This window comes from Rhinoraja longicauda, chromosome 1, assembly GCF_053455715.1.
Source record: "Rhinoraja longicauda isolate Sanriku21f chromosome 1, sRhiLon1.1, whole genome shotgun sequence".
NCBI classification, from domain to species: Eukaryota; Metazoa; Chordata; class Chondrichthyes; order Rajiformes; family Arhynchobatidae; genus Rhinoraja; species Rhinoraja longicauda.
In genome coordinates this window covers 107,410,906-107,437,494 of record NC_135953.1, presented here as the reverse complement: position 1 = coordinate 107,437,494, position 26,589 = coordinate 107,410,906, and the positions used below count along the sequence as shown (strand labels likewise).

The following is a 26,589-nucleotide window of genomic DNA, read 5'->3' as shown; positions in this document are numbered from 1 at the left end:
ACAATAGCCTACAGCAGATGGCCATGGCAAGAAACAGAGATAATATGTTAGTATGAAGCAAAAACACCAGCCAGCAGAAGAAACTCTTCAGTAACAGATGAACGAGAAAAAGTTTAAGCCTCTTAATTTGTAGCACATGAATGTTTTGTCTGTCTTCGCAGCTGATATCAGTAGCAGCTCCATCATCTCTCCTGATCTGGAGAACTTTATTCATACATATCTCTTAATATCCACATTGTTTTCAAGCAAATGAGTGGCTTCCAGTTTCCACACTAAAACACAAATGATATTTACAGAAATGAAACAAATGTACAGGCTGCCATTTTTGATTATTACGTGGATCAGCATCTATGTTTCTGACTAATGCTGAACACAAAGGAAAAACTAAAGGGATCGTTTTCTAATGTGGTTTCAAGGTTTACCATTTCTATCAAACCATTACAGAAACTTTTATTTCCCTGTTTTAATTTCATAAAGCTGTTTAAGAATGCAGAAATTACATAGTAATGCCCTTTTGTTAAACCCATAAATATTTTCAAGATGATAAGGCAAATCAATTTTTTACTTCAAAGTTTTAAATTGAGAGACAAGCTCTCTTGAATGGATTATTATTGTCAGAGGAACACAAGGAGGCGGCCAGCTGGAGCTAACTCACGTTTAGCCAAGGACTACAGTGATGATGCTGTAAGCATTTCTCTCAACCTGATTCCACTGCTCCCTCAAGTTCTGGAACCTTCTGCAAACAATTCCCATCTTACAGAAATATTTAATACATCAGATATTTAATACATCAGAAAATATTCTTTCTTCGAAAAGTTGTTCTCGTCTTAAAAAATGTCAGTACTCTCTGTAGCTTTAACTATATTGTGCCCCATTTCCATTTTGCACCATTTGTTTGACATTTCCTAAAATTGACATGTATAGCATTCACAATGACTGGTTACCAATGCTGCCCAAACATCATTTTCTTAAAAGCAACCCGGGTTCATTACTAATTTTATAGAATTAAAACAATTATTCCTCCTTTTAGTTAAGGGCACACAGTCATTATTCTATATTCAATGGTTTTCATCAATGATGTAAATGAGGCTCTATGTGAATATTTCAAATATTTTTGCTTGAATTTAAATGCAAAATTGAAAGTATAATGAATATATCTAAAGGTTTGATAGCAAAGAAAAGTACAATATCAAAAATTCTACTGCACTTCACTGGTTAGTAAATCGTAGTATTACTTTGCCATCATTAAGCTATCTCCTTTGACAGCAGTCAGATAGTTGTATAGGAATTTCCCCGTTTCAAACTTCAGCTCCCAGATACACAAGTGCAATTCAAATATTTAAATGGAAGTAATTTTTTTTTTTACTCCAATGTTACCAAGCCATTCTTATAACCTATTAATAGAAAGGCAAAATGAGCAGCAAAATAAAAGGGTGATGCTGCTTTATCAACCGACATGCTGCACGACACTGGATTCTGAAAAAGCGGAGAAAATAAACTGGAGACACAAACAAAATGGCAAAGGCAAAAGTTTTTGAGCAATTTCAAAATAATTCTGTTAATTGGTTATTTTAAAAACAATTTATGCAGCTTACGAGCATGATATTGCACTAAGAATGCTATTAAGAGTACTTTTTAACCCAGTACGTAACTCACATCTTCAGCCCTCGAGCCCTGATCTTGTAATGCCTTCTGAAGTTCTTCAACCTGTGACTGTATTTCCAATATCCTCTGGTTGGCTAGCCTTTTAACCAAAAAGAAATTAAAGAAATTTCAGTTACCTATACACAGAGATGCAATTGCTTCTCTCATTCAAGCCAGCCACTATTCTTATTTAACCTTCTCTATTTGATGGGAATTTGTTCCACCCAGCTCTCTCAAACCTTTCCCATAACAGACTGAGTACTTCAGGAGGAATCTGACTTTCAATTTATCAATCACATACTTATCTATCTATATATCTATTTCCAAAAATAAACTTGCATTCAAATTGTGCCTTTGGCGATCTCAGGATTTTCAGGAATCTCATGGGTTTGTGGGCAGAATTGTAGGGCGAATGAAATTACTGTAGATGGGCAAAAACATTGGCATGCTCATTGTGGGTCATGATATTCCACAGTGCTTTGCATTTTTGACTTACCATTACTGTTGAAATATGTATGGACAACCTACAGTATGCTCCTCAAAAAACTGCAGAAATATTAGCAATGATGTCTCTGCAAATCCTTTAAATCAATTGACATGATAAACAAAGTCAGCATCCCAATCACTGAGGTTTTAATCTCACACAAACCGCTTCAATGGGCAGGCGATAACTTCCATTGGCCTACACTGGACTCTTGAAGTGAGCGGTTTACGTTGAATTACTACACAGGAAGAGATTTACAGGAAGAGGCAGAGAAACAACTTTAAGGACATTCTCAAACTGGCAGATCAGAATCTTCGATAGTTCCAGCCTCAGCAACAGGAACACATAGAGGTCATTTGACATCCCAAGCTACCCATCCAATGATCCATCAAACACGACCGACCACCTATGGCAGAGTATGTAGATCCTGCATGGTTTGTGTCAGCCACCTCCACATCCACAGAGCTGCAATAGAAGCAAGTTATCCTTGGTCCTGAGGGACTGTCCAAGGAATAGAAGGACAGACTCAATAGGACTGGACTTGCTGTTTGGAAGCACTTACAGGCGAGGCATAATAGATCAGAAATCTAACCAACACAGTAAAAAGTTCTCTGCTCCTGTAAACTTGCCCATAACTTCTTCCCATTAACAAAAACAGGCCAGAATGCTGAAGGTTATTCTAGCATGTTCATGATATTACAAGAACCTGCATCTCCATTCCAAAGTATGTTGCAAGTCACATAAATGATTCTCAACAAACAAATTCCTAAAGTGCTTAATGTCCTGAATTTGCTCATAGTACATGATTAAAAAGATAACATGTTTATTATTATTACAAAGTGCATGGAGAGAACGGCTATCATCAAAAACTAGATTTTAGAAGCTTTACTTTATTTTCCATAAGCTCTCCCCATTGCACTGCTTGCTGCTGGTTTTGCCTGTGGCCTTTCCAGACCACGGGCATTCACAAGTCATTCTTTAATAACATGTGACCAGTGATTTTCTAACAGTTACAATTTAGTGCTCATTTCCTTTTGAAATTGTAATTTCTGGAAAACAAAGTATATCCTTTAGAAGAAGTGAAATACCTGAAACAAACTGGAGAAAAATGTCAAAACCAATAAAGCATACATTATCAAATTTTCTCATTGAATAACTCTCATTCATACATGACATCATTAGGCTTCATTTCTTTGTGCTCTATGTAAAATGTTCCATTCAAGTATCACCATATGATACAGTTCAATGAAATGAGCATTAAAACAACTTGCCTTCTATTCATTTGTTCATTCACCACACAGTTTTTTTTTCACTAGGTGCAACTACACAGATCCTTATTTGATTGTTGTGAATAAGTTACTTTTGGGGCATGTGTTACAATAATATATTAAATCAAAGTATTCATTATTGGACTGTGTCTCACCTGTTCTCCGTCTCTAGTTCACTCTCCCTTCTATTGGCATCCTCCAGTAAACTTTGCAGTAAAGCTATTTTTTCATTATCTGATCCCTCTTGATTCAACTTCAGGATTTTGTTTTCATGTTGTAATCGGATAAGTTTTTCCCTACAACATGGACAGAGATTTAAGAAAATGACAAGCAACATTGAAGATTCATTTTTAAGGCAGTTATATTCTCAAAAGCTATTTCCTTTTACATTATCAGCTATGCTTGTTACACATTTCCTTTTAGTTCTTTTCTTTTCCTCAATGCATTCTCTATTTTTTTCATGGTTTATCTTTAGTATGTTAATCAAAGCTCTATTATAGATCTCCCCTCTGAATTTCCATTTAGTTTTAATCTTTTTATCCATGGAAATCTGTACTTTGATACTTGCCCTATTGACTTAATATTTATTTTGCACGTATTATTTTGTGTAACATGTTTTTAATGACTGTATGTAAACTCATCTAAGCTCAATAGACAATAGGTGCAGGAGAGTAGGCCATTCGGCCTTTCGCGCCAGCACCACCATTCAATGTGATCATGGCTGATCATTCACAATCAGTACCCCGTTCCTGCCTTCTCCCCATACCCCTTGACTCCGCTATCCTTAAGAGCTCTATCTAGCTCTCTCTTGAATGCATTCAGAGAATTGGCCTCCACTGCCTTCAGAGGCAGTGAATTCCACAGATTCAAACTCTCTGACTGAAAAAGTCTACCCAACCCCATTTCCTGCCTAATGTGAATCTCCTTCAGTTCCTCCGTCACCCTAGGATCTCTGGCCACTAGAACATCTGGGAGATTGTTTGTATCTTCCTTAGTGAAGACAGATCCAAAGTACTGGTTCAACTCGTCTGCCATTTCCTTGTTCCCCCAAATAAATTCCCTTGCTTCTGACTTCAAGGGACCCACATTTGCCTTGACTATTTTTTCCTCTTCACATACCTAAAAAAGCTTTTACTATCCTCCTTTATGTTATTGGCTAGCTTACCCTCGTACCTCATCTTTTCTCCCCATATTGCCTTTTTAGTTATCTTCTGTTGTTCTTTAAAAGATTCCCAATCCTCTGGCTTCCCACTCTTCTTTGCTATAATATACTTCTTCTCTTTTCTTTTTATGCTGTCCTTGACTGCCCTTGTCAGCCATGGGTGCCTCTTACTCCCCTTAGAATCTCAAAACTGACCTCACAAGAATTCATCAGTAGACTTTTGTATAAACCTCATCTGAGAGGGCTTAAATTGGATGCCCACATCATTAATATCTTCACATCTTCAGTGACTTTAGTAAAGAGGTAGGGTAGAACTGAAGAAACTCATATCCACTTACCACAGATTTTTGTGTAAGCAGTTTTGAATACATGATTACAACTCACAAGGATGTTCAATGTTCAAATAAATTTTTAGTAATTATATAATTCAAGCAATCCATGATCCATTGTGACAAACAGGGCAAAAATGCCAAAATGGAACACAAAAGTGATTTGGAAAGATGATGTGGATGAATGATTCTGAAATTAACATTACTTAACTGCTATAAGAACTATTGAAACAGCACAGCAAAACGACTAATGTTATTAAATATCCTGACAGGCAGCCCAAATTTAATCAAAATATTTGTCTTTGCAATAAGTTATTCTTATTATTGAAAAAACGGATAAATCTTTTAACTTACTTGATTTCAGGGGTTATTATTTCTGCTGCTAAACTATCTGATGCCTCTTGACTGTTCATTGGAATAAGTCCTTTGGAAAATATTAAAATTATCAACGTTATATCAGGATTTTATTACGTATTAAATACATTAGTAACTTTGCAACCAATACAAAGCAAAATGCAAATAAAACCTTTACTACAGACCTGCAGTGAGTTGGCCTTGATGTACTTGAACACATCGCAGTTCTTCAATTGTCTCCTTTAAAGAATCTCTCTCTGTTCTTAATCTCTAGAAATATTTAAGTTATACAAATATTACAGAAAATATTTTAGATTCAGAATATTACAATACTAACATTCCCCAATTCCCCAGATCTACGAGTACTTTTCATTTTTGGAAATATGCCAAGCATGTTGATAAGTAATTTTTCAGAAATTGTTTGTTACAATTCTAGAGTTTGGTTACAAAGAGAAAAACGTGCATAAAAATAATTGCAAAACCAACGTGAAGCCTATAAAAAAATCTGGTCTGTCAAAATAGATTTAAATTCTAAATATAATACAAAGGTAGGAATTTATTACTGAAATCTCAAACAAAATGATAAAAAGAAACTAACCTCTTTTTCTTTCTGTAGGGTATCCACTTTCTCTTTCAATCTTTTATATTCAAACTCCATTTTGTCTGCTTTTTTTGACTCCTCACACAACCTACTTTGAAGCTCCACAACCTACATGAATAAAATGTTGTACAATTTGGAAATTTTATTATTTTCACTCTGTTTTTGAAATCCAACAAATGACAATGCTAAACTGGCACAATGATTTTAATGTTTTGTTTGTTGTACAAATATTTGGTAAAGTCAAGTAAGCCAAAATACTGCACCGTCAAAATCCAAAAAAAAATCACGAAACTGCAGCATAGACTATCAACCACTGTCATCATTAACAAGGTCATTACTAAGATGCAAAGGATAGGAAAAGTACTCTATTTTCTCCATTTTATATACAAACTGATTAGCCACATCAGCATGGTTTACGGATGGGTAAATCTTGTTTGCTTAGCAGATTTTAGGGGATACAATTAACAGGGCGGATAATGGGGAATTAGTATAAGTGGATTTTCACACGGCATTTCAGAAGATGCCACACAAAAATATACATTGGATAAAATTTGAATTGCCTTTGAGTTGGGGGTAACAGGGATAAAGAATTGCTTCAAGGACAACAATTAAAAAAAGGAAATAACGGGTCATTTTCAGGTTGCAAAGGCTGTTATTGTTATTGGTGGCATGATGTAAGGATTTGTAATGGGCCCTCACAATATTTGACTTCATAAATGACTTTCATAAAAGTCATAAATGACTTGCACGAAAATACAGAATGCAACCTGATGATAGGAAGCTGCCTGGGAAAGTAATCTGTGAAAAGGATACAAAGTCTCTGCAAAGGAACAATGGACAAATTATGCGAGTTGGAACGAAGCTGCAAGAGGGGGGAACAGTCGGAAAATGTGATGTTGACCACTCTGCCAGGGAGAACAAAAAAGTAGAATGTTATTAATTCATAAAAAGCTAGTAAAGGTTTAGGTTCAAAAGAATCCAGGTGCGTTGGTTCAGAGGAAGCAGACGATAAACAATAAGGTACAGCAAACAGTCAAGAATTAAAGTGGCATGGTGACCTTTTGTCATGGGATGGAGTTCTAAATTAAGGAAATCTCGCTGACAGCATGTTTGGAGTACAGATTCCTGTGGAGCGATATTCGCCAATGGAGTAGGTGCACTGTAGTCATAGAGTGATACAGTGTGGAACAGGCCCTTCAGCCCAACTTGCCCACACCGGCCAACATGTCCCAGCTACACTAGTCCCACCTGCCTGCGCTTGGTCCATATCCCTCCAAACCTGTCCTATCCATGTACCTGTCTGTTTCATAAACGATGGGATAGTCCCAGTCTCAACTGCCTCCTCTGGCCGCTTGTTCCATACACCCACCACCTTTTGTGAGAAAAAGTTACCCCTCGGATTCCTATTAAATCTTTTCCCCTTCACCTTGAACTTATGTCCCCTAGTCCTCGATTCCCCTGCACTGGGCAAGAGACTCTATGCATCTACCTGATCTATTCCTCTCATGATCTTGTACACCTCTATAAGATCACCCCTCATCCTCCTGCGCTCCAAGGAATAGAGACCCAGCCGACTCAACTCCATATAGTTCACACCCTCTAGTCCTGGCAACATACTCGTAAATCTTTTCTGAACCTTTCCAAGCTTGACAACTATCTTTCCAAAAACATGATATTCTAAATGCGGTCTCACCAATATCTTATACAACTGCAACATGACCTCCCAAATTGCCACATGACCTCCCAAAAAATGTAGGTTTATAATGTAAAAAATGTAGAATAAGAGATATTCCATAAAGGGTTACTGAGGAAGCTTGACCCAGATTCACAGTAGTTTAAAAGAACACAAGATTCTGGAATAGATGGACAGTGCCAACATGGCAGTATCCTCTTGGCGATGAGCTCAAATCTAGAAAAAAGGCCTAATTAGGAAAATTTTCATTAACATTGAATTCCATCTGAGAAAGATTTGAATGCTATTTGTTAAATATACGCAAGCAGATCAGGAGATATGATCGTCATTTGGCAAAATAGATGAGGCACTGAATCAGCCATGATCTTACTGAAAACAGTGCAAGCTCAAAGGGGGTATGGGGAGAAGGCAGGAACGGGGTACTGATTGAGAATGATCAGCCATGATCACATTGAATGGCGGTGCTGGCTCGAAGGGCCGAATGGCCTCCTGCAAAAAAAAAAAAAAGATCTATTCCTGCTTCTAATTCATATTTTTAACATTTGCAATTTCACACCTGTCTCTTGTATGCTTCCAGTTGAGCACGTGCTGTATTTGCTTTCCGTAGCTCCTCCTCCAGACTGACTGTGTTCTGCATGTACATAGTATTCTTCTCTTCAAGGAGCTTCACCTGCCGACGCAAGTCACCCAGATCTTCCAGCTTCTTTTTATATGATTCCACCATGCCTTCCAATTTACCCACTTTATCAGAAGAATGCCTGGAACAAAAATTGTTTTTACTTAAATAGCACACTTTCTTGGCCTCAAGATATGCCATGCTGTAATTCATTTGTTGCTTTGTCTAATGCATTGCCAATGGATTCTTGGAATAATGAAATGCCAAATAGTTGTTCAAGCAACTTGAAAATGCCTAAAAAATATGAAAGCATTGGATATATGATGCAGGTCAAGAATGACCTTCCAAAGTCAGGTATCATAATTATGCTTCCATGAACTACATCAGACGGAAACATTAACCTTATGTTTGTTGATACTCAGATGATAAACATCTGGCAGCATTGCAAACTATTTAGGTCTATAAAGGAATGGAGTATTATAATGTGTTAATTAGGATTTCAACTTTATATGTTGAATAAACAGCTCTGGTGTTCTTTCTAGTATGTGCTCAATTAACAACTCTGATGTTCCATGGTGTTCAGCAAAGAACCAGAGGATTCTGCCGATCTCACAGGTGTGTCTGTCATTGTACTGAGCATAGACATAAACTGGGACAGGCAGCATCTCTGGAGAGAAGGAATGATTGACGTTTCGGGTTGAGACCCTTCTTCAGACTGAAAGTCAGGGGAGAGGGAGACACAGAGATATGGAAAGGAAAGGTGTGAGAACGAGACATCAAAGGGGACAAAGCTCAAGGAAAATGTTAAATAGATCATTATTAGCTAGGTGGAAGGTGACAACAAAGCATACAAAGATAAAATTAAAACAGGAAGACAGGAGGGGTGTAGGATGGAGAGAAAGGGAAAGCAAGGGTCACCTGAAGTTAGAGGTCGATATTCATACCACTGGCTTGTAAGCTGCCCAAGCAAAATATAAGGTGCTGTTCCTCTAATTTGCATTGGGCCTAACTCTGACAGGGAGGCCCAGGACAGAAAGGTCAGTATGGGAATGGGAGGGGGAGTTAAAGTGTTTAACAAACCAGGAGATCATGTAGGTTTAGGTGGACTAAGCGGAGGTGTTCAGCGAAACAATCGCTGAGCCTGCACTTAGGTTCTGCCGATATATAGGAGTCCACACCTGGAACAGCGGATACAGTAGATAAAGTTGGAAGAGGTGTAAGTGCAGGCTCAGTGATCGTTTCGCTGAACACCTACGCTCAGTCCATAACCATAACCATAACCATAACAACACTTTATTGTCACTCGGCACAACACCGAGCGAAATTTCAGCAGTCACACAAAATACAGCAAAAAAGAAAAGAACACAGGACACCCGACCCCAACACAAACATCCATCACAGTGACTCCAAACACCCCCTCACTGTGATGGAGGCAACAAAACTTCCCCTCTCTTCCCCCCGCACCCACGGACAGGCAGCTCGACCCCTACCGAGGCAACCGACACGCACAGCCCCCGCAAGGGGATGGAAGGCCCCTCGGCCGAGCCGCCCCGGGCACCGAAACGTCCCGCGGCCACACCGGGCGATGTTAAGTCCAACGGCCGAGCCGCACCGGGCACTGAAACGTCCCGCGGCCGAACAGCGCTGACGATGTTAAGTCCAGCGGCCAAGCCGCACCGGGCACTGAAACGTCCCGCGGCCACACCGGGCGATGTTAAGTCCAGCGGCCAAGCCGCACCGGGCATTGAAACGTCCCGCGGCCGAGCCGCACCGGGCACTGAAACGTCCCGCGGCCACACCGGGCACTGAAACGTCCCGCGGCCACACCGGGCGATGTTAAGTCCAGCGGCCGAGCCGCACCGGGCACTGAAACGTCCCGCGGCCGCACCGGGCGATGTTAAGTCCAGCGGCCGAGCCGCACCGGGCACTGAAACGTCCCGCGGCCGAGCTGCGCCGGCAATGTTAAGGCCCGCAGCCGAGCCGCACCGGGCACTGAAACGTCCCGCAGCCGAGCTGCGCCGGCAATGTTAAGGCCCGCAGCCGAGCCGCACCGGGCACTGAAACGTCCCGCAGCCGAGCTGCGCCGGCAATGTTAAGGCCCGCAGCCGAGCCGCGCCCCGGGGAAGAGACCTAATAAAATAAAGGTTTCCCCCCACCCCACCCCACCACACACCCCCACCACACATACACAGCCAAAAACAGAAACAAAAACCATCCCAACACCGACACAAACAAAAAAAAAAGAAAAAAAGACAACAGACTGCCAGAGAGCCGCAGCCGTTAGGCGCAGCCAACTCCAGCCACAAGTCGTACCAGCTTCAAAGTAGTCTTGTTGAGTCTCATTGACTGTTGTCGTTCTCACCTAGCAAACAGCTAATCGTGGCCTGTTTCCTTTATCATCGTAACTTTTTTGCATATCTTTCATACATTTGTTCTACATCATCTATTCCCTCGTTTCCCTTTCCCCAGACTCAGTCTGAAGGATCTCGACCCGAAACGTCACCTATTCCTTTTTTTCCAAAGATGCTGTCGGACACGTTGAGTTACTACAGCTTTTTGTGTCTGTCAATAGTCTATTCTACATTTTCCTTGAACTTCGTCCCCTTTGATGTCTCATTCACACACCTTACCCTGCCATATCCCTGTGTCTCCCTCTCCCCTGACTTTCAGTCTAAAGAATGGTCTTGACCCAAAACGTCACCGATTCCTTCCATCCAGAAATGCTGCCTGTCCCACTAAGTCACTCCAGCATTTTGTGTCTACGCGCAGTAGAATGATAGATACACCTGTGTGATCGGCAGAATCCTCTGATCGGCAGAGCTGTCCATTCAACATATAAAGTTGAAATCCCGCTTCAGTGTAAACCAGCATCTGCAGTTCCTTCCTACAAATTGTACTGTGCAGATACAATGCTGATAAATGGACCATTTTTACGACTGCGGAAAAATATATATATATTTGAAAGACCAAAATAAACAGAATCTTCTGTTGAGTTGCCAAGCACCAAATCCATCACTACCTCAGCTTTGGTATGTCTACCATTGTCAACTAACTTGACATTGAGAAAAAAACCTGTGCCTGCTCTTTTGCATTTCCAGTTCTGACCTGAAGTTGTCTCACAGCAGTTCCTCTCCCATTTAACACATTCTAACACAATACTCCATTACTTTATAAACCTAAATAATTAGCAGTAAATAATTGCTGCCAGATATTCTTCATCCGAGTAGCAACAGTCACAATGTTTCTGTCTAATATAATTCATGAAATGATAATAGATATCTGACTTCATGAGGTCATTCTTGCCCTTTATTGGATATCTAATGCTTTGATAATTTTTAGATAATTTCAAGTTGTTTGGAATGTTCCATTAGTAAAGCACCTTTAATAATAACATTTTACAGTAAAAAAACCCAAAATGTAACCAGACAAGTAAATAATGTTAGGAAGGAAAGAGAAATGGAGACGAGGAGAACTTTGTTTAGCCAGAGGGTGGTGAATCTGTGGAATTAATTGCCACAGACATCTGTGGAGGCCAAGACATTGGGTATTTTTAAAGTGGAGATTGATAGATTCTTGATTAGGAGAGCGTTAAAGGTTACAAGGAGAAAGCAGGGAAATGGGGTTGAGAGGGAAAAATAATCAGCCATGAATGAATGGCAGAGTAGACTTGATGGGCAGAATGGGCTAATTCTACTCCATGTCTTCTGGAAAGAGAAAGGTGGATAGATAATTTTAAAAAGTGAGAATACCTCAGGACATCCATTTCATCCTTTAAAGATTGGGCTTCCTCTGCAAGGCTTGTAAGTTCTTCGTTCTGCTGTCGTAGTTCTAGAAGTTCTTTCTCCAGTTCCTCACATCGAATCCTATAATCATCTTTTGCAGCTTCCAGTCTGAAATAATCACATAAACTGAATGTTAACCTTTAAATATTTTAGTTAATCTTGAAAACTGCAACAAATTGACCCGATTACAAATTATGGATTAAAATTCTATATATTCAGCAATAAATATTTAGTCAATAACGATAAAAATGAGTAAAAACAAAGTGTTGGAGGAACTCAGCGGGTCAGTGAGCATGTGTGGAGGGATAACGGGCTCAAGAACAGCTGTTTCCCAGCAATGATCAGGCTCTTGAATACTGCACAATGTTAACCTCAGCAACTATAATCTTTTATGGACTGTATTTTTGATCGTACTAAAGACTTTGGTTTTACATTATTTGGCGACCTTGTATTACGGTTATTAATTTATTGATGATTATATATTTATCTATGTGTTATTGCGTTTACAGGCCTGTTAAGCTGCAGCAAGTAAAAATTGTTGCACAGTTGGTACATACGACAATTAAACACTCTTGACTTCAAGTTCCTCCAGCAGTTTGTATTAGTTCAAGATTCCAGCATCTGCATCATTCTTGTCTCAAAGATTGTCGGTTCTTGGTTCTCCAACAATAAACATATTTCCTTCAGAGTATTCTATCTGCTTACTAAGCTAAACTGTAATATCAAGTTTGAAGAATGGGGCAAAACACAAAGTGCTAGAGGAACTCAGCAGGCCAGGAAGCATCTATGGAGGGAATGGACAGAGTAGGCCATTTCTGCTGCCCAGCAACAGAACCAGATATGGTGACACTCTATAGTATTAGAGTACGAGATTGCATTATTAGAGTAGGAGTCAGCAATCTTCACCTCCTCCAAGGCTGGGCAAGTGGCTGATGTGTCTGTGGGGGAACACTTATGGGACCAGTCTCCATAATTCTATTGGTTTTCAAATAGTTATGGAAGAGGATAGTACTCATCCTCAATCTACAGCCTCGAGGGGAGGAGAGGGTGCTGCACCAAAGCAAGAAGATGTTTGCGCCCACTTGGTCTAGTTAACACTAAAGATGCTGTTGTGAACTACAATGCTGACATTTCCTGATTTTGGGGCTCATTTGGGGATTGTAGCAAGTGAAGATCAGCATGTTTCACCACTGTGGGAGGGGAGGGGAGGGGAGGAGAAGGGAGGAGAGGGGAGGAGAGGGGAGGAGAGGGGAGGAGAGGGGAGGAGAGGGGAGGAGAGGGGAGGAGAGGGGAGGAGAGGGGAGGAGAGGGGAGGAGAGGGGAGGAGAGGGGAGGAGAGGGGAGGAGAGGGGAGGAGAGGGGAGGAGAGGGGAGGAGAGGGGAGGAGAGGGGAGGGGAGGGGAGGGGAGGGGAGGAGAGGGGAGGGGAGGAGAGGGGAGGGGAGGGGAGGGGAGGGGAGGGGAGGGGAGGGGAGGGGAGGGGAGGGGAGGGGAGGGGAGGGGAGGGGAGGGGAGGGGAGGGGAGGGGATGGGAGGGGAGGGGAGGGGATGGGAGGGGATGGGAGGAGAGGGGAGGAGAGGGGAGGAGAGGGGAGGAGAGGGGAGGAGAGGGGAGGAGAGGGGAGGAGAGGGGAGGAGAGGGGAGGAGAGGGGAGGAGAGGGTGCTGCACCAAAGCAAGAGATGTTTGCGCCCACTTGGTCTAGTTAACACTAAAGATGCTGTTGATCAGCATGTTTCACCACTGTAGCTACACATGCACGGGAAATAACAGGAAGTCCAATACCTCCCTCAAGCCTGATCTACAGAACCATTTGCCCTTCTGGCAGATCCTGACATTTGAAAGCCTTTAAACTATTTCCAAACGTCTCTGATGTTTTGAAAGTCAGAATAACTAAATATAAGAACACCAAAATGAACTTTTTAGAAACATATTTAAAAACCACTAAGTATAAAACCATCAAGTATTAAAAACATAAATATCCATTATAATAAAGAAATGAATAAAAAATTCCTGTGCAATGCAGGTTAAATTAATAGGGCTTTGCTATATGTAACATCTACTGGAACAATGCTGGTGGAGCAGAAACTCATAGTTCATCAATTTATCAATCTAGCTGAACTCATTGATTTGTCCAGGAATGGAGCCAGAGATCTGCTGTACATGCATCTGACCTCCAATACATACTCAATTTCTGTGCTGTGGTGCACAGGTATGAAAGTTCAGAGTATGCGGTTGCATGTTGCGGCTAGTTGGCGATTCTCTAGGGACCGACTAGCTAGCTTTAAGACCAACAATTTTTTTTGACATGTACCTGAAAGTCTCTTCCTGAAGTTGTTCCAACTGGGATTGCAGTTGGAGGTGTCTACGTCCTGCTGGGCTGTTGGGATCTTCAATAGAATCAGACTGATTGAGTCGCTCCATAAGGGTCTGATTTTCTACTAATAAACTACCTTTTTCTTCTTGCAGAGCTGCAACCTGCATAAATTGACAGAAAGAAATATCTGTTGCTTTTTTGATCGTCTATAGAAATGCAAATTACACAATATTTTTTTAACAATTTATTTTTTTCTTAAAATAGCAAAATCAACTTCACTTTGGAAAATGAACCAAGACTTTTCATCAGTGTGACGAGACAAAAACTGAAATATTATGATGTTCTAAATCAGTGGTTGAGGATATGATTTAAAGCCATGCCTTAATGGAAAAAAAGTTGAGAGATTGAGACATGTGAATGCTTAGAGACTATGCTTGAAGATACACCAACTAATTTCCTGTCGATAATACTAAAGTATTTTAATGTAAATTGTGTCTCCATTCCCATTATATTTTTAATTGACTGAGTCAACTATAAATGCTCCCTTCAGTAGAAACTTCCAGTTTAGACACACACCAACTTAATATTTAATTCTTTTAAAGTGATTGATTTGAGTTTGCTTGCTCTACCATACCACTCGATTCATCCGCAATTCTGCTACCTAAAGTGTCCATAAGAGACATTTTGCTAAAAAAAGGGCATGAATGTTTGTATATTTCATTTCTTTTGTGGGCTCAGAAAGTTAATTTAAAAAAAAAATCTTAATGTTTTAAATAGGCAATTGCCAAACCAAAGTAATCTCGCAGCACATCCAAATCATATTCTCCCACAAGCATTTTTCCCTTGATAATTAAATTCCTGTTTTCTCTGTCAACAGCTTTATCTGCATTGGAGGGGGGAGGGGGGGGGGACCGTGGCTCCCAAGGGAAACCCACACTGTCTAAATGTCTTTGTAATGTGTGAGGAAAGGTGGAACCACTGCACTAGCTATGTGGGAGGAAAGATAGAAGCACTGCAGTAATTCTATTCTACACACTGTGACTTGTCCCTAAAGTGTAGGATAGAACTAGTGTATGGGCGATCGCTGGTCGGCCCGTATTCGATGTTTCCACACTGAATCTCAAAACGAAACCAAGTTAAAATGGTTCAAAAACATCATGTGCTCCATTCACCGAGTGGTCATTCCATGAAACAACGAACTCTGTCTACAACAGATTCAGTCCGTTATAACCCAAATCTGTTATAAAGAGTTCTGTTAAAACAAGAGTTCACTGTATTTGGTAACCCAGGGTAAATTAGATGTTCTTGGAACTACTTGCCTTCTCGTGTTCAACCACTAATGTGTACTATCTAATCTGGAAGTCCTTATAATTTAGTTCACAGGTGAGTATATACATATTATTAGTAAGTGCGTGTCACTCTCTACACACCTACTAAGCCCGTTTGTCAACTTCAGGATGGTTTTGCAAAACTAACTATTCTTTTTGCTCTTGCTAAAGTATACCTTGATTGTCCCCATCCACAACCTTGCATATCCCCAATTCCAACTTCTTGTACCTCGTTTGCACTGCCATTGATGGTTTTGTCTTCAGGTAAATCCTAAACTGTGGAATAAAATTTCTAGAGTTCTTTACATCTCCTTTATAAAGATGTACTCGGAATACCAATTGGCACCCATTTTTCATCTGATTGTGCCCCTATGAAACCCATTGAGATACGCCACCATGTTAAAAGTGCTGTGAAATTCAGTTTCCTCATGAACTCAGCCAGGTTTCCTGTGACTCTAACCCCATTTCAATCAGATTTTAAAAATAATGTCAGTGACAGAAAATGATCTTTTGTCTCACTGTAGATTTTGCATTTCTCTAAAGTTTTACAGGTGCTATTCTGGATGGAGATCTGTGATCATCAGTGGTCCCAGGAATCTTTGCTAGGATCTGTTGTTTGTGGACGTAAATATGGATGGGTTGATTATTAAGTGTGCACATGACACTAAAATTGGTAGAGTTACGGACAGTGGGGGAAGCTGTTGAAGGATACAGCGGGATATAAATCAGTTATAGATGTGGGCGGAAAAATTGTGGATGGAATTTAATCTGAGCAAATAGAATACGATAGAACTTTATTTATCCCAGGAGGGAAATTGATCTGCCAACAGTCATAAAACACAAGATACATGAAATTAAAGTGGCGAGTGGAAATGATTGGGGATGTGCAAAGATTGAGGCGGGGGGGGGGGGGGGGGGGGGGGAAGAGTCAGTCTACCCCACAACAGAAATGGGAGGTGTTGTACAGTTTGATAGCCACAGGGAAGAAGGATCTCCTGTGGCGTTCTGAACTGCATCTTGGTGGAACCAGTCGGTTGCTGAAAGTACTCCTCAGGTTAACCAGTGTGTCATGGAGGGGGTGAGCTGTTTTGTTCTAGATGCTCCACAGTTTGAGGAGCATCCTCCCCTCTAAGCCCACCTCCCATGAATTCAACTCCACCCCCAGGACGGAGCCTGCCTTCCTGATGAGTTTGCTAATCCTATCTGCGTCCACGGCCTTCCCCCTGCTGCCCCAGCACACGACAATGATGAATATGGCAGTGGCTACCACCGATTGGTAGAATGCAAGGTGTTACACTTTGGGAGGTCAAATGTAAGGGGAAAGTATACGATAAAGGCAAGACCCTTAACAGCATTGATGTACAAGGAACTTGAGGTCCAAGTCCATAGCTCCCTTTGGAGAGAGTCCAGAAGTTCACCAGATTAGATTAATTCCCAGGCGAGAAGGCATAGCGCTTTAAGGTCAGAGGAGAAAGTTTAAAAGTGACGTGCTGAGCACGTTATTTAAAAATATATATGTTTACAGAATAGTGGAAGCAGATATGATAGTTGCATTTATAGAAGCTTTTAGATAGGCACATAGATATACAGAGAATGGAAGGATATGGATCACATGCAGACACAAGAGACTAGTTTAACAACATCATGTTTGGCACAGACATTGTAGGCCAAAGGGTCTTTTCCTACGCTCTACTTCTTTTCTATAATATCCTATTGCATCTCCACCGCATCTCACATTTCTCTCCCATCAACTATTATTTTAATCAAGTCAATCAATATAAAGTTAGAAACACTGTTCCCATTACATGCGGGTGGAAATGCTTGACCTAAGAACTCAGTTAAAAAAGCCAACTCAAATGAACTAGTCACGTCTATTCGCAAGGAAATGTGTGCTAAAAGCAAGTTGACTCACAAAAACAGGCTATTGAAAGGTTATCATATCTTTTCCTTCCCCTCAGTTTTTTTCTTCTATTGTACCTCCTATCTTTTATTAAATAATTGTCCAAATACTGGTCAGTATTTTTTTTTTTAATCTGCAGAAACTTGATCTGTAGAGGGGAACAATCTTTGCTTAGTTTGTTTCAGAAAGAGGCCACCTATATTTTATTACTTCTAAATTCCCTCTACAAAAATGGAATGCCTGTTCTTGTTTTTATCTATACAAAAGCAAACAAATATTGTACTGATTGCATTAAGATGAATTTGTCATACTCCTGCCCACCCAAAGAAGCTTAACATAATTTACTGATGCTTCAGAGAAATGAGAAGAGTACATCTGCTTAGAGCAGATGAATTTCAATTCTACATTACTGGAATATGCTATCCTGCTGTCTTAATATCACAGGGACTGAATTTGAAAAATGGACCACTGTGTGTAGAGCAGTGAAGGCACAATGGTCTAAAATGCTACACTCTAGAATGCGAGAGTTTCAATATCTTCTTTCTTCAGGCAGTAGATCTGGGGTAGGCTAAAAGAATTTTAGAAGGATTTTAATATTTAGATGGTTTGGTTAACAACAGTCAAGTGTCTTCAAAGCAAAGCTTGACCTCCCTTCTGTCGACCAGTCCTTATGGTCCCATTCGTCAAGTGAAAACCAGCTCACAGAATTTCAGAATGATTACCTTCCTAAGCTTTGAATTTTAGTTTATTCTCTCCTGCAGTCTCTGACTTTCCAAACACTTATTTCCAACTCCCTCCCTTCTTCAATGGTTAGCTTTTTCAGTTCCAATCTCTTTCTCCATGTTGTTCATGTTGGCCAACATCCAAGACACCAAAGGTAGACACAAAATGCTGGAGTAACTCAGCGGGTCAGGCAGCAGCTCAGGAGAGAAGGAATGGATGACGTTCCTGAAAGTCTGAAGAAGGGTCTCGACCTGAAACATCACCCATTCCTTCTCTCCCGAGATGCTGCCTGACCGGCTGACTTACTCCAACATTTTGTGTCTACCTTCGATTTTAACCAGCATCTGCAGTTTTTTCCTATCCAAGACACCAATCACTACCTCTCCTCTACCACTTGATTGTCAATGACAATCTCAAAAGGTCTTTAGTCAGGCCTCCAGCTACTGGTATACTAATCAACAGTTCATCAATTCGACAGGCTGTCAGATGAGGGGGGAAAAAAAAGTAATGATAAAATCCTAATGTTATATCTGGCAGGATCTCTGAATCCAACCTCACCAGTGCAGGTCCTGTGCTCCTTCTGTCTCCTTGCATTATCAAGGTGTATTGTTAAATGCAGCTGGTTTTCTTTCGAGCTACAGCCATTGTTAAAAGCAACATCCAATAACTTTTCAAAAAGATAAAATGCAAACACCACAGGCAACCAAAACATTATTAGTTAGCGATCTCATAAGAATGGCGTGAATACATTGCTTCAGCTGCATGCTACAATTTGAAAATATAAAGAATAGATTTACCCTTTCTTCTAGTTCAATGCACTCTAATCTCAGTCTAGTAATCACATCTTGAGAAAGGCATGCCTTCAAAGCAAGGCAAATTTGAAGGAGATTAAAATTTAATATCAAACAGGAGACAGCAGAGAGGAAAATGAGCAGTACAAGTAAAACCATACACCATAGACAATTAAAGGACATAGCATCCCAACTTTGCCGAAACCAAGGACAATTAGAGTTATACGAAAATACCCTTTGTCATTATGCACTTCAACAAGAACGCATCATTGTATCTGCAGTTCTGCTGTTGTAGGGAGAAATAAAAGGATAAAGCTCAGTTTATGTCAGATAAACTTGCATATTAAACTGCTGAACTCAATCCTCACATCCATTCACTATGGTTTAAAAAGATCTATAAATCAGTAAACCTAATTTTAAAATGTGATAGTGCAATGTATAATAATATTCAATGAACTGTATGCAAAAATGGAATTTCACTGTACGTGTGATTAAATAAAGTACCATTGAATCATTCATACTAAAAGTAATCTTGAGACAAAATACAACAATGATAGTGAGAATTTCATTCCAAGAAGATTAGAGAAAATTGCATTACTAGCAAAGAGTGAATGTTAGTAAACTGGGGATTTTTTGGTACACAACTGATAAGAGTCATAGAGTTATACAGTATGGAAATAGACTCATCAGTCCAACTCTTTCATGCCAATCAAGATGCCACATTGAAGACAGTCCCATTAGCCCACACCTGGCCCATATCCCACTAAACCTTTCCTATCCATTTACCTGTTCAAGTGTTTTTTAAATGTTGTTATTGGAGCTGCCTCAGCTACTTCTTCTTGCAACACCTTCCATATATCCACCCCCCTCTTTGTGGAAAAAGATGTCCCTCAGATTCCTATTAAATCTTTCTCCTCTCTATTTCTTGACTCCCCTAGTCTGGGAAAAATACTCTGTGCATTCACCCTCTCTATCCCCAAATGATTTTAAACACCTTAAGCAAATCATCCCTCAGCCTTTTGCACTCTAAGGAATACAGTACTAGCCTTTCCATCTTCTCCCCTTGGCTCAGGCCTTCAAGTCACGGCACAGCCTCATAAATCCCAGCATTCTTCCAGCTTAATGGTATCTTTCCTACTGCTGTTCCAACTTCTACCCGAGATGCCACGTTCAAGAAATTATCAGTTCAGTTTAATTTATTGTCACATGTATCGAGGTACAGTGAAAAGCTTTTGTTGCGTGCCAACCAGCCAGCGGAAAGACAATACATTACAATCGAGCCATTCACAGTGTCAGGTATATGACATGGGTGTAATGTTTAGAGCAAGGTAAAGGCAGTAAAGTCTAATCAAAGATAGTCCGAGGGTCCTTGATGAGGTAGATAGTAGTTCAGGACTCCTCTCTCGTTGCGATAGGATGGTTCAGTTCCCTGATAACAGCTGGGTAGAAACTGTCCCTGAATCTCGAGGTGTGCGTTTGCACACTTCTATAACTTTTCCCCGACGGGAGAGGGGAGGAGGCAGTGGCCAGGGTGCGACTCGTCCTTGGTTATGCTGCTGGCCTTGCCATGGCAGCATAAGGTATAAATGGAGTCAAAGGAAAGGAGGTTGGTTTGTGTGATAGTCTGGGTTGCATCTACAATTCGCTGCAATTTCTTGCGGTCTTGGATGGAGCTGTTCCCAAACCAAACTGTGATGCATCCCGATAAAATGCTTTATACGACACATCTGTAGAAGTTGGTGAGGGTTGTTGGGGATGTGCCGAACTCCCTAAGCCTTCTTAGGAAGTAGAGGCATTAGTATGCTTTCTTGGTCTTTGTTTCAATATGGGTGGTCCAGGGGAAGTCATCGGTGATATTTACTCATAGGAATTTGAAGTTTTCAACCTTCTCTACTTTAGCTCCGTCAATGCATTCTGGGGTATGTGTACTGCTACACTTCCTAAAGTCCCTCTGTACTACAACACTCTCGGGGCTCCACCATTCACTAAGAAGACCTAGTTCTGGTTTGACTTCCCAAAATGCAGCACCTCACACTTATCTAAATTAAACTGCATTTGCCATTCCTCGGCCCAGTTGCTCAGCCATACAAGATACCGCCCTAATTCTTGAATGATGAATCGTGATTGATAATCACCGTCAGATCCAACATAATTTGCCTCAAAAGTTACCATGCATTTTTGTTTTACATTTGTAAAACCTTTCCAATAGTTTGTTAAGTGAAAATTTTGCAGAAGGTTTCTGAAATAACATGAACACGTGCACCCCACTAACTGGTCATATCCTCCAGGTATTCGATTGGGTTTCTCAAGTCAAACTTTCCTTCTAAACAGAGACTATATTTGATTATTTTTTTCTTCATCTACATGTTTCAGCAATTTCAACATTTTCCTTGCAAGATATATTAAATAAATTAAGGTGCATATTCCCAGTTGGCTGTGACTGTTTAAAAAAAATAAACTATGGGGTAATCTTCAGAGATTTCATCTGATTTTTTTTGCTTCATCTTGATGTTTAAAGCAATTTCACTATTTTCCTGACTTGATATATTAAATCAATTAAGATGTAATTGTCCAGTTGGCTGTGACTTCTTGAAAATAAATACTTTTTAGGCCAATCTTCAGTCCTTACAACCGTTCCTTAAGGCATACAACACCATTTATTTCATTAGATAACTGGAAACTGGTACATCTATTTCATTCCTTTTAATTTCAGTCTCTATCCTGTTACCTCATGTGTTAAATCATCTCTTCCACTGAACAAGCGTAAAAATACCTTTAATTTTCCTTCCCGTTTCCCACTAGGAATGTTGATCTATCAAACTTTTGATTGTTTTCGTTGGAGTATCAGAAGCCGAGGGGAAATGTGATACGTTTATAAAATTTTGAGGAGCACAGATAGGGTAGATGGTTAGGCGCTTTTTCCCATGGGCAGAAGTGTTACACACATTGAACATTGAAGGCATAGGTGAGAGGGGCCAAATTTAAAGGAGATGTGCATGGGAAGTTTTTTTTTCATCCACAGATTCCAGAGGTGCCTGGAATGCACTGTCAGATGTTTCGTGTGGGGGAAGCAGTGGGTGGGGGAGAGGGAGGGGAGATGAAGGTTGATGCAGACAAGATAATGATGTTTAAGAGGCATTTGGATAGGCACATGAACTACAGAATGGAGGGATATGGATCATGAGCAGGCAAAGGGCGTTTGTTTGTTTAATTTGGCAAGTTAAAGGGGAGAATCCAGAATAGCAAATATAGCTTTCCCACCCATGACACCAAAATGATTTCATGGGCTATAAATGATATCATCTCCATAACTTTAACAGAGGAATGTGATCCACTAATGCCCCAGCTCAACATCACTCTGCTCAAGGAAATTTCTAGTGACGCATATGTACTTCATCTGAATGCTTGACACGGTCAGAATTCTCACACGAATGATGCTTGTATCTAGTTCCTAATCTTGCAGCACTATGATCTGATATACAACTTTGGGTTCAATCAGGTTTGAACAAGGGGCCACAGTTTAAGAATAAGGGGTAGGCCATTTAGAACGGAGATGAGGAAGAACTTTTTCAGTCAAAGAGTGGTGAAGGTGTGGAATTCTCTTCCTCAGAAGGCAGTGGAGGCCAGTTCGGTGGATGCTTTCAAGAGAGAGCTGGATAGAGCTCTTAAGGATAGCGGAGTGAGGGGGTATGGGGAGAAGGCAGGAACGGGGTACTGATTGAGAGTGATCAGCCATGATCGCATTGAATGGCGGTGGTGGCTCGAAGGGCTGAATGGCCTACTCCTGCACCTATTGTCTATTGTCTATTGAGGAGGAATTTCTTTAGCCAGAGGGTTACTACTGCTGTGTCACCTTATCTCAGTACATATGACAATAAAAAACCAATACCAAAATTATTAATGTTGTTCTGGGTACACTTTATGAAACGTATTTTTTTTAAACCTATTCCCAGGAAGCTGATGTGAACTGGGCCACTTTAATTATCCATCCCTGCTCTTGAAAATAGTGGCGAGGGACCTGCCTGAGCTGTTGCAGTTTTAAGAACAATGGACTTACTGAAATATGATGTTAAACCGGGTCTCATAATGTGTGCCAATTGAAGATACTATCAATTCCAGAGCAAAGTCATACAAATAGGCTAATTGAATGTTTCAGACATACCTGCATATCCAGTTCATGGCATCTTTGTGAAATCTCCTCCTTTGCTGCCAATGCTTCATTGAGCTCTTCAGTTGTTTTCTTCAACTGGAAGTAGAAATGGCAAAAGTCTTATTTATGTTCCTAGATATAGAGACCAATGGCTATTTCTGTATGGGTAATCCAAGGATGAACCTTGTAACCCTGCAAAATATATATATGTATGCCACAAAGAACTTCTCCATGTACGAATGTTTCTAGTTTTCTGTCTCAGACTCAAACCCTTAGAGTTGAGGTAATAATAATAGACAAATAATTTGTTTTGGCATTTAGTTAAGATATAAATATCGCTCAAGACACTTCAGACAGCTCAGTTCTACTATGCCAAGAATAGCATGGTGATCTGCCTCAATGACTACCATTCAGCAGCACTTACATCCACTGGAATGAAGTGCATCAAGAGGTTGGTAATGGCGTGAATCAACTACTGCCTGAGAAATAATCGGGATCTGCTTCAACTTGCCAATCATCATAACAGTCAACAGCAGGTGCTATTTCACTGGTTCTCCACTCTGCTCTGAACCCACACAGTTTGACTATTGGTGTTTGACTACTGCTTGGTGTTTAAAACTATAATTCCTCCAAACTCATCTCCAAACGCCAAGATCAGGATCTCTGTACTTTCCTATTATAAATAGGTATTAGTACAGCAACAATTTATGTTGGCTGTGATGTGGCAATTAAATAATCTATTCCAGAGACCACATTCATGTTTTCAATAGCTAGAAGAGCAGTTGGCAGATGCTCATGGGAGCTATTTTGAAACATTAATAATTCTGCCATATCTCTGAAAGAAAGGGTGACTTGACTACCTTGGGACTAGTGATGAAAGTAGAGTAAGTAGCATTATTCTTTTTACAGAGACTACCACCACATTGTGATTGTCACCAATCATAAGTTTGTGGGCAAATAGAGCTAGGGATCAGCATACAGCATCTGTGGATTGCTGCAGCTAGAGGGATAGGAACTGGCATCTGCAAAAGCCGAGATAACTTCACCCAAGGCTCAAATCTCCTACACCCCTGGAAATCTTACACAGAACCTTGTGCCATCAAAAACAGCAGCCCAAATCACAGTCGAGCTTTGATTCTAATGATGAAGATGCTTTATCTTTAGTATATTTCAAAGTATATTTAGTACATTGAGCAAACTGCTCTTATGGAGCTTGCCCAGGACATAGACATGGCATCAACATCTGCCATGGGAGATCAGGCAACCAATCGGTTTGATAAAACTCAGAGCACTAACGAAGAACTTACAAAGATCCAAACAATGGACAATGACAGTAGAAAAGGAGGCAAAAGGGAGATCAGATTAATGATGCCATAAGGTCATTAAATACAGGGATGTCATTGGTAAGTTGTGTGCATTCAGCTGACCTAGATGAGAAGCAGGGGATTTAATGCTCTGCCTAAAATAGATAGTGAGGCAGAACAATAAGAACCTTAGGGAGAATCAATAATGACCACTTATCTTCATTAAATCATTACTTTATTAAATCATTAGAGATATATGCTAGGACCACAAATGTTGGACCAGTAAACGAGGCTAGAAATGTCATGTGTCATCATGGTTCCCAGTTGGTAGACCATGCTAGAGAAGATATGCAGTTCCACATTAAGAATTAGGATAGATAGTGAACAACTGGGTGCATTAGTACAATACCAAAACACCATATCTAGGTATTAACTTGGGGCCATAAAAGAAGCTTATACGTTCTTACAGATTAGACTGAGTAAAGTGTTAACCCATGTGCAAACAATGACTCTTAGTCACTCCCCACTTAGAAATCAAACCCATATATAGAATAGAACATATTGATATAATATAGGGAGAAACATATATGCAACAATTCACCCTTTGAATTTAGATTCTTAATGCCTCCATGACATAATCCATGAAACCCATTCATCTTGCCAATAAGGATCATGTGTCAATACCAAACAAGCAAGTCATCAACATTGTGTGAAAGAGTGACGAATCATCAGAAGTACTTTTGTTTCACACACCTATGAATGTTCAGTGTGAGACCAGAGATATTATGAATATTTACAATCGAGGTGGTAATTCTGAACATGAATAAGGTGATTTGAAGGAGAACCAAGATAATGCATTCACAAACTTGGTTAGGATATTTTACCTCCACCTAAACATCAAACCAATCAGGAAAGTACTTATTTACCCTCTGACGTAGAAAGGCAGAGGGAAACTGATGATATCCAGAGTCTAAATGGTGGGATATTAGCACAGACAATGAAGTACATACATCATTAGGATTACCTCCCAAGCATTAGCAGCCATATAGTTATTGCTAATGATCAGCCTACTGATATTCATGTTCCCCTATGTGATCTATTTGAAAACTGCATGTGAAATTAATGGTATTCGATGCCTTTGTCGATCCGTACCAAAATTTGAAATTATTTACTGTAGTGATGATGTTAAGTGAAAATGAACGGTACATTTTGACTGAATTAACTGCCTTGTAGCCTACAAACAGCACATCTACTAATAGACTAAAAAGGTGAAGATTTTGTATTATAATACTTGAACTTTGAGGTGGGGCAGTGGTACTAAATAAACCATTCTTAATCTTTTATTTGTAAATATAGTAAAATTATAATCATAAAACACGATGGAAAGTTTCGCAAAGTGATTTAAGGGTTAAAGAATTCTGTAGTTAATACACAGACCGTATGAATGTTTGGTCTTGCAATTGCATTAGGAGCTGCTGCAAAATTGAGATGTGTAAATATCTCTTTGTAAAATGGCCTACACAGCACTAATTAACACAAATCAGTTCAGTTCCCTGTTTGTTATTGAAAAAGGCTGCAAAGAGAAACCGGACCAAAGTCATTAAGTTGGCAGAGTCAAGAGGCTATGAGCAATTGTCAGAAGATCGAAGATCTCCAGGAAGAATGCAATAGGAAAGGAATACAAAAACAACACTGGGGAAACAGAAACAATTAAACAGGCACAGAGAATAACAGAGTAATATAATTGTGACTTGTTACACAAATTATTTTTTATAAAATGCAGGCCCAGTAACTAAATGAGACAGAGTGGATTCAAGACATCTTCAGACTAATTAGAGAAGACAAACTATGGTCGAGGGAACACAGAATACACAACAGAATCAATTACCTAGTAGAATTTGAATGCATAGATATTTGTGCGGTTTTGGTGATATCCAAATCCATTGTTAAGTATTTTCTTTGTGCACCTAAGAGGAATTTATCAAACCTCATCTTAATGTTACAAGAACCCATGTACTTAGATGTATCTCACAATATTTTTTATTTCCCTACTTCATACGGCTTCTGAAAGCTTTGCCTGGTAAATGCTTTAACTATGTGAAAAAGGGATGTAGAAAAGGATGTAGGCTCTTTAGAAAGTTTGAA

General features: G+C 40.1%; 1 protein-coding gene across 5 annotated transcripts in view; it reads right to left on the bottom strand.

Moving 5' to 3' along the window:
- hook3 (hook microtubule-tethering protein 3) overlaps nt 1-26,589 on the bottom strand; it is a 62,576-nt gene that overhangs the window by 15,399 nt on the left and 20,588 nt on the right. For 2 of the 5 annotated variants that reach the window (XM_078404172.1, XM_078404182.1), the window contains exons 8-17: nt 23,153-23,236; nt 18,997-19,059; nt 14,246-14,409; nt 11,901-12,041; nt 8,092-8,293; nt 5,840-5,950; nt 5,427-5,511; nt 5,242-5,311; nt 3,552-3,692; nt 1,657-1,744 (exon numbers count right to left, since the gene is read on the bottom strand). In XM_078404172.1, the coding sequence (XP_078260298.1) occupies nt 1,657-1,744; nt 3,552-3,692; nt 5,242-5,311; nt 5,427-5,511; nt 5,840-5,950; nt 8,092-8,293; nt 11,901-12,041; nt 14,246-14,409; nt 18,997-19,059; nt 23,153-23,236 (1,149 nt within the window). Of the gene's footprint in view, nt 1-2; nt 273-1,656; nt 1,745-3,551; nt 3,693-5,241; nt 5,312-5,426; nt 5,512-5,839; nt 5,951-8,091; nt 8,294-11,900; nt 12,042-14,245; nt 14,410-18,996; nt 19,060-23,152; nt 23,237-26,589 lie in introns of all 5 variants that reach the window. The other 3 variants (XM_078404190.1, XM_078404200.1, XR_013547563.1) reach the window with 2 other exon arrangements.